This window comes from Bos indicus x Bos taurus, chromosome 6, assembly GCF_003369695.1.
Source record: "Bos indicus x Bos taurus breed Angus x Brahman F1 hybrid chromosome 6, Bos_hybrid_MaternalHap_v2.0, whole genome shotgun sequence".
Taxonomy (NCBI): domain Eukaryota; kingdom Metazoa; phylum Chordata; class Mammalia; order Artiodactyla; family Bovidae; genus Bos; species Bos indicus x Bos taurus.
Genome location: NC_040081.1, coordinates 45,129,360 through 45,137,961, shown reverse-complemented (window position 1 = coordinate 45,137,961; position 8,602 = coordinate 45,129,360). Strand labels below are relative to the sequence as shown.

The window sequence follows — 8,602 nt, the reverse complement described above, 5'->3', positions numbered from 1 at the left end:
CTGCCTGAATAGGTTCTTCCGGCCACATGTGATTGTTCATAGCCTCCCAACCGTGAGAGGCATGAGGTGTTCTAAACTGTCTAAATACAGATTCCTTTGAGCAGTTAAAAGATTGATTAGAAATTGTATTGGTGAAGGGTTTTTCACTTGTTGGGCCAATGTTTGCTAAGTTTCCATATCCCTTACCTACTGTGTCCCTGGCAGTGTATTGATTATGTTTGTAACCTTGGACCCTTGAGTTAATTCTTTCCTTGTCATAGCCCACCACACCTTTGCCCTATAGGAATGCAACTTTATCTAATGCTTTTGGAGGGTGGCACCTGACTTTAGAATAATCACCTTTAGAGAAAAATAAGTTTTCTGAAGAAAGGATCTTAAAATGTTAACAGGCCTCCTGGCCAGAAGATGATGTAAATCACCTAAACTTTTGCATATGATAAGTTTGAAAGCCTGGCTTCGATTAGGATCAAGGACTGCTGTCCCTGCATGACTCTGCCCCTTTGCCCATTATCCTCTATGCACAACTTAAGGTACAAAAACTACTTTGGAAAATAAAGTGCGGGCCTTGTTCACGGAAACTTGGTCTCCCCATGTCGTTCTTTCTCTCACCTTCCAGCTGAATTCCCATCTGGGGCGGGAAGGCTCATCAAGCCTACTAATTTTGCCTGGGCTTCTAAAATCTGACCGGGGAGGCCTTAGTGTCTCCTCTCCTTTGGGAGAACAGGAGGATGCCTGCGGCCTACATAGGTGATGCAAATTCCTTATTTTGGAATTTTATTAGCTTTCCACATAAACCAAGTTATTCAGCCTCTTTTCTCCACTGAATTTCCTCACTGAGCTATCCTTATTTAACCACTCTTTATATCCTTAATTAATGTTTAATTAAGCAGTTGTTTCCTGATCCTCGCCGATGCCGTCTCTGCTTTGAATTCCCTGGATCCACGGGGGCTGGACCCTGGCAGTGGATGAACCTAGATCCTATCATACAGAGTGAAGTAAGTCAGAAAGAGAAAGATAAATATCATATTCTGACACATATATATGGAACCTAGAAAAATGGTACTGCAGAATTTATTTACAGGGCAACAATGGAGAAACAGACATAGAGAACAGACTTATTGACATGGGGAGAGGGGAGGAGAGGGTGAGATGTATGGAAAGGGTAACATGGAAACTTACATTACCATATGTAAAATAGATAGCCAAGGGGAATTTGCTATATGGCTCAGGAAACTCAAACAGGGGCTCTGTATCAACCTAGAGGGGTGGGATGGGAAGGGAGATGGGAGGGAGGTTCAAAAGGGAGGGGATGTATGTATACCTATGGCTGATTCATGTTGAGATTTGACAGAAAATAGCAAAATTCTGTAAAGCAATTATCCTTCAATTAAAAATAAATTAATTAAAACAAATGTAATTTTGAAAACATTCTGTAGCTCTAAAATGAACTAGAAAGGGAAGACAGAAAAATACAAATAAATGTTGTCTGCACTTTAAAAGTACTAAATGCATCAAAACTTCCAGTGATGAATGACTAAAGGTAACTCTTCCTGATACAGGGATGATTCCTGATACTACCTTTTGACAGAAAAGACTAAACTTCTTCACATTCAATTTATATTTTCTTTAACACTAGTTGGCACCCCACTCCAGTACTCTTGCCTGGAAAATCCCATGGACGGAGGAGCCTGGTAGGCTGCAGTCCATGGGGTCGCTAAGAGTCGGATACGACTGAGCGACTTCACTTTATTTTTTCACTTTCATGCATTGGAGAAGGAAATGGCAGCCCACTCCAGTGTTCTTGCCTGGAGAATCCCAGGGACGGGGGAGCCTAGTGGGCTGCCGTCTATGGGATCGCACAGAGTCGGATACGACTGAAGTGACTTAGCAGCAGCTGCACCCAGTATTAAAAAGAAATCTCGGTAAAAGGAGAAAGCCTCTCACAGTGGTTATACCATTAAGAGAAGGAGCAGAATAAAAAACTCAAGGAAAATTTACTGTTTATTTTGTAAAGAAAATTAAGCGGTCCAACACATCTTCGATCATCATCTATGTCCTTCCTGACATGAGAACATATAAAATAAAGGCAAGCCAGATCATGAGTCTAGCTCGGGGTCTACTTTTTCTACTTTAATAACCATCTCTGGAGCTGAAGCAGCAGCACCAGCTTGCTGGGTCTCTGCTTCCGACTCAGACAACACCTCTTCCTTTATTTTTACAGGCTTGTTACCAGCCTCCTCCTCTTCATCCGAAGACTCATCAAGCTCCCATTCATCATCTATGTCCATTTCAAATACTCTCACATGACGGAGATTTGAGCTTAACTAAAGAAAAGGCCAAATAAAGAAAATTTAAATGGCTTAATATATTATATATTAAAAATCAGAAATCTGAAGAGTAGTTTCATAGGAAAATTATTTTCCCATCAACTTACAACAAAATCACTCAACTCAGGTTTCATTCTGTACTCCACATATACAGTGACAATTTCAAGATTAATAAAATCTAAAACAGTTAATAATTACTTAGTAAGCTTTCTTAGAACAAGAGACCTAAATAGCTAAGACCACTACATGTTCATAATCAATAAAAGCTTTACATCACAGAATGTTTGCACTGAGAGGCCCTTACAGATCCTGCCACTGATGTTACTCTTAGTAACAGTTTGTAAACACTTACCACACAGGACACCTTTCGAAAACCATTCCCAGCAACATACTGTGCTTTCATACTTTCCAGTAGTCTCCAGTGCTTCTCAAAGTGCATGGTGCGGGTGGGAATGGCATGACGCTGCTCATCTAGCCTAGAGAGGGAAGAAAGCCGACCTAGGAGTGAAACGAGGCTCTTCTCCTCGTTTACTAGGGATGGCATCAGGGTTTGATTCCTACCAACATTCCCATTTCCAACATAATTCTCCCAGCTATTGTATAAAAAAGCTGTGATACTATATTCTATGAAAACACTGCACTTCCAAATGGACCAAATTATCTTATTAAAGCAGAAACCTTAGAAAATAAGGTTTTTGATTCACTTTTAAGGTAAGCAAACGAACTCATTTTATTAATAAATTAGAGATCTGCTTACTTAAATCTCAATCTAAAGGTAGCTCTTGGAAGTGACCTTGAACCCCTTCTGTGGCTATTAAGGTCCTAATTCTGAAAGGAAAATACTAAAGACAAATATAAAATAATTCTACTACAAACTAGGGCTAATGTCATCCTTGAAAACAGAAGTGCTGTTCTCCACACAAAATAATCCCCCACCTTGTTCCAGCAAAAATCCTTGATTTACTAACAAAGCAAAAGGACAAGAGAGCTGTTGAAGCCAGTATTTTTTCAATTAAGAAAATAGAAGTACTTCTGCTCAGTTGACTTTATCATACCTAAAGAACTATAATGTATAATATATATTTTAAAAAAAGAACATTTAACTGTTCTATCAGAAAGACAACCTTACTAATATGAGTTACCTTATAGAGTAAGTCCCAGTGAATTGATATTCTGCAGAGTCTTCACTGTTGTACACTGAAGACAGTGGCAGCTGCACCAAGAGTCTATCTCTTCCTTCCCGTCCTACAGTGTCTTTAAGGACTACCGTGACTGTTTCATCATCATAAAACTGGGCATCTAAACAACTGTAGGTGCTAGAATTAAGTAAGTTCCGTTATATCAAAGTTATCATGACCGAGAAAACACTATATATATAGCATTATACTGGTACCAAACCAAAAACTGACAATGAAAATGTCAAGTTGACATTCTATGCAGTAACATTTAAAATATATCATTAGTTTACGCTAAAGTCACAATTACCTATGGTACTGATTATTCACAAATATAACTAGGCCCTGAAAACAGGTAATCATGGAAAAAGAAAAATCTGTGAGGTTGGTTCACAGTGCCAGAAAATTCTTGACATCAATGGTCAGGACTTAAGCCTCTGGAAATTCTATGAATGACACCATATAAACATATTGAGTAATCAAAGTTAACTAGAATGAAAAGTAAAAATAAGATTTACATATGAAAAGATACAACTTCAAAGTACTTCCTTTATGTATGGAAAACAGTAAGAAAAAGGTAAGTTTAGGATTAGTGTCAGCTCCTTCTCTTGCAAAGCCTCCAGATGATATCGGTATTGTTACACTTAACCTAAGAAAGCCCCAGAGCAGTAAGAAGGACACCACCACCCCACATCCCTGTTGGTCACAAGAAGACCTTTAGCCATCTGCCCCCTGCAATCCCATTACTTTCTTAGGGGACAGAGACTTCAGAAGTATTAACTGTAGGAAACCATACTACGAAATTCCTGTAGGCCAGTAAGGTTCTTTTCAACTGTATGTCAAATCACCCTCTGAGTATAAAACACATAACCAACCCAGCCACCCTATGTTGCATGTGACAAAGGCCTAAGAATATCATCACTGTAACTGATTCTAACCATATTCCTATATTTGTATTTACTATATAAACAGCTCATCCAGACAAGGTTCAAGATTTACCTTCTTCTCACTTTTTCAGTTGTGGCATACGTGAAGCTCCCAAATTTAACAGCAATTAGTCCATTACTTACAGATCTTGAAGAAAGAAGAGGGGTGGGGAGAGACTTTGTAGAACAACTTGGATAGGCAATAATCTATATATGCTTGAAAAAAAAATGACTGTCATTACATTTACATAATCACCAAACCCCAGACCAAAATACTATAACACTCACTCTAGAATACTGATAACTAATGCAAATCCCTGACAAACTTAACATCAAAATTACAATTTGGTTTAAAATCTCACAGTCACCAAAGCAGCAAGATACCTTACAAAATGAGGATGTTTGGACAACCAAGTTATTTCTCCTATCCAAGTACTAACCAGGCCCGACCCTGCTTAGCTTCTGAGATCAGATGAGATTGGGTGCGTTTAGGGTGGTATGGCCACAGACCCAAATTATTTCTCTTGGGCTACATCTTGGTTTCAAAAAGTTTCCTTTGGTTTAGATTTAAAACCATTTAAGATCCTAGTGACATTCTGAATATGATTTATCTTTCAAAACTTTTATTTGCATTCTCAAATGAAAGGCAAGCTGGCGTGCTGCAGGCCATGGGGTCACAAAGTGTTGGACACGACTGAGAGACTGAACTGAACACTAAACCTGAGGGAAAAATCCTTTCTACAGGGAAGCCCAAATACAATTCTGAAGTTCCACAAGTTCACGAGATATAATACCAACTGTTTTGCTGTTATACTTTCCCTAAGCCTAAAGAAATCCTATATGTAATAGCTATATACCAGTACAAAATTAAATAATCTAAAATTAAAAGGGATTACACAGCTTCCTAATTTGGCATTACCACCTTAATAATGTGAAAACTAAGACTTAGAAGAGTTAAGTTAGCAAGTCTAAAGTCAAAGGAGCTTAACTAAAAGCTGAAATGGAGGGGAGGGAAGCAGTATGTTTTATTATTAAAAACATTAGAATCTTATCTCCTTGATTCAAGCTTCAGATTAATACTCACTGGGAAATATCAGTATGTCTTCTTAAGATGCACATTTTGTAAAGTGAATCTTCTAAAATAGTAAAAAGAAGATAATGTAGATTTGAGGTTTTATTATTCCACCTAAGGAAAAAAGTTAATGTCAAAACATGACATTTAGCTATCAATTTATACAACAAAACTGCATTGTTCACAGAAGACAGGGAAGAAACACACACTTACAGAAAAGGGAATTTGAATAGTCTACGTGTGGAGTCCTCACTAAAACAAAAGAAAAGAAAGGTAAGAAAAATTTTAATCGGCTGTTGAATTATACCACCCAAAAAGTAAACAGAATTACCTTCTACTATCTTTATATAATGGAATACATACTGCTTGATTCATTGATTTTCCAATTACATCCTAAATAAGATTTAAAAATATAATTAAAGCATGTACATACACAGAAATAAATACTCCACAGAAAGTGACTGATCATCACCGTTTAAGTCTAGTGAAAATTCATCTATGTCACCAAACCTTCATGCAAGAAATTTTAATGACAGTCACGACAGTAAAGAAGAGAGAAAACTCTGAGTGCCAAAGGACCTTGGAGATAAGTGATGGCAGGTGAAAAACCATCTCTTTTAAGTTTCACAGCATCAATCATCCATCCTTCAGCAGTTAACAGACAGATCAGCTCTGTAACTAAGATCATTTATAATAAGTTTGTTCTGGGGATCAATAAAATACTAAAGATGCCAACATATTCAATAACCATGTATTTATTTTTTAATTTATGTAAGAAACCAACAGTAAGAGGAACTATTAGGGTGAATCATATGAAACTGCCACTTCTGTTAGTCAAAAACAGTTGAGTATCAGCATTTTCATATGGTTCATCTTAATAATTATGATTAATAAAGATATAAAAATATGATAATTAAGAATTATGTAAATAATAATTTACATAAACGAGCCACATATTGTAGATATTCTTGCTCCTATACAAAAATATGCATTTCTTTCAAACTTACTGCTGGCTTTTGCAAGCACTGATCAATAACGTTCTCCATCCGCCTTTTCACAAAATGCAATGATTTTCGAGGATAATAAGGAAACAGCAAAGGACTTTCTGGTTTCAAACAAAAACAAAAACAAAAAACAAAAAGCTATAACAAACCAGATAGTTAGGCAAAACTAACCTACTGTTAGAGCCAGCCCTCACAGCGTATCTGATGGTGGAATTCTCCCTGGCCACTCTCCTGTACCTTCACACAAACTCACTAAAAACGACCAAGGCCTCCTGCTCTGCAACATCCTTGGCGGCCAGCCCACTGAAAACCACCACACTTACTACAAGCTGAGTCTGGGCAGTTTACTATTCTTTTATTTTTCCACCAAAAAATAAGAAGAAAAGGCTATAAGAAGAAAAGGATGACTTGAAAACCAGAAGACATACAATAAGTTCACTCTTCCCTCTTCTTTGCCACAACGGTGTAACAATATCAACCCAGTATCACTTTGGAAGAGTATGATGGTGAAAACAAAAAGAGGAGATAAGAAATTGGTGCTATGAAAATAAGCTCTTCATTTCTGAAAAGGGTACTTTTATCAGTAGAAAGTAATATATAATTTGTCAACTACTGACACCAAGTATGTTAGATTCTTTTTATATCTGTTAATTCTATTGTTTATAAAAACTGTATAAAATAAGTATCATACTTTTTACTAATTTTCTTTAAAAAAATGAACCCTAGGAGGTTTAGGCAATCACCCAGTGTGAGAATGACCAAGAAGTGAGACCTCTGAATCAAGCCCGGGTCCCACTCCCAAGCCCACCCTCTTCCACTGTGTTCTACTGGCCCTCCCTCATAGCACCTCCTGCCCCAGCTATGCTGGATAAAGGAGTTTTTAATCATGTTAACATTTTAAGCTCCCAACAGGTGACAGATGCTGTGGTATCACAGAAAGATACTTGGCCTCTGTTGCCAGCTCCTGGGACAGAACTCTTTAAAACCTTTGGAATTTCCTGAGTGATAACAATGATAGGAGCATCCTCTGTTTTAAAGAGCCCCTAGATAGCTTCAGGATGCAGGTTGGTCACCATAAAGACCAAGCCCCGATTAGAAGCTTGGAACTTTCAGCCCCATACCCCAACCAGGTAGAAAAGAGAAGTCAGCATTGAGTCCCTCTAACAATGAGAAAACATCAACAACCCAAACTGAGAGACATTCTACAAAGCAAATGACTGTGTGTGTTAGTTGCTTAGTTGCAACTGCATGGACTATAGCCCAAGAGGCTCCTCTGCCCATGAGATTCTCCAGGCGAGAATACTGGAGTGGGTTGCCATTCCCTTCTCCAGGGGATCTTCCTGACCCTGGGATTGAACCCAAGTCTCTTACATTGCAGGCAGATTCTTTACCATATAAGCTACCAGGGAAGCGCTGTGCACCCCCCGCCCCCAAGAAAAACCTGACTAGTACTCATCAAATCAGGTCATAAAAAGATAAGGAAAGATTTGAGGAGCTATCGTAGATTGGAGAAGACTAAGAAGACACAACTCAATACAGTGTGGGATCCTAAGGACAATGGAGGGAAAATATGAAGTGTCACCAATGGCCAGTAAGTTAACCACACCTACATAATGAAAACTCCACAAAACCCCTAGATGACAGAGCTAGGGCCTCTGGGTTGATGCCTGCATTAAGGGGCTGGGAAGGGTGTGCCTCTGGAGAGGGGATGGAAACTCCACATCCCCCACTCCATCCCTCACCCCATGTGCAACTCTACTTGGCTATTCCAGAATTGCATTCTTTATAATAAACTGGTAAATGTAAGTCAAGTGTTTCTTAGTTTTGTGAGCCATTTTAGCAAAGTATTAAATTTGAATTATGGGAACCCTCAAATTTGTAGTGAAGTGGAACAGAAATGTGGGTAACCTGGGAACCCAGTCCTGGTGACAGAACTCTGAAGTGGGGGCAGTCTTGTGGGACTAAGCCCTGAACCCTGGAGTCTGAGCTAACTCTGCAGAGTTAGTGTCATAACGGAAGTGTGGGATACCCAGGTGGTATCAGAGACAATCTCAGGAGGAAAAGAATACTCTCACTTTGGAGTCAGAAGTGTTTTGAG

At 38.6% G+C, this 8,602-nt stretch overlaps 1 protein-coding gene across 1 annotated transcript in view; it reads right to left on the bottom strand.

The window, feature by feature from the left end:
* Positions 1 to 1,983: 1,983 nt before the first annotated feature.
* Positions 1,984 to 8,602, bottom strand: part of ANAPC4 (anaphase promoting complex subunit 4) — a 33,135-nt gene continuing 26,516 nt past the window's right edge. Inside the window, exons 21-28 of the mRNA XM_027544206.1 lie at positions 6,508 to 6,605; positions 5,832 to 5,893; positions 5,714 to 5,752; positions 5,513 to 5,614; positions 4,502 to 4,576; positions 3,470 to 3,643; positions 2,680 to 2,803; positions 1,984 to 2,324 (exon numbers count right to left, since the gene is read on the bottom strand). Coding sequence (XP_027400007.1) covers positions 2,097 to 2,324; positions 2,680 to 2,803; positions 3,470 to 3,643; positions 4,502 to 4,576; positions 5,513 to 5,614; positions 5,714 to 5,752; positions 5,832 to 5,893; positions 6,508 to 6,605 — 902 coding nt within the window. The 3' untranslated portion in view covers positions 1,984 to 2,096. The remainder of the gene's footprint in view (positions 2,325 to 2,679; positions 2,804 to 3,469; positions 3,644 to 4,501; positions 4,577 to 5,512; positions 5,615 to 5,713; positions 5,753 to 5,831; positions 5,894 to 6,507; positions 6,606 to 8,602) is intronic.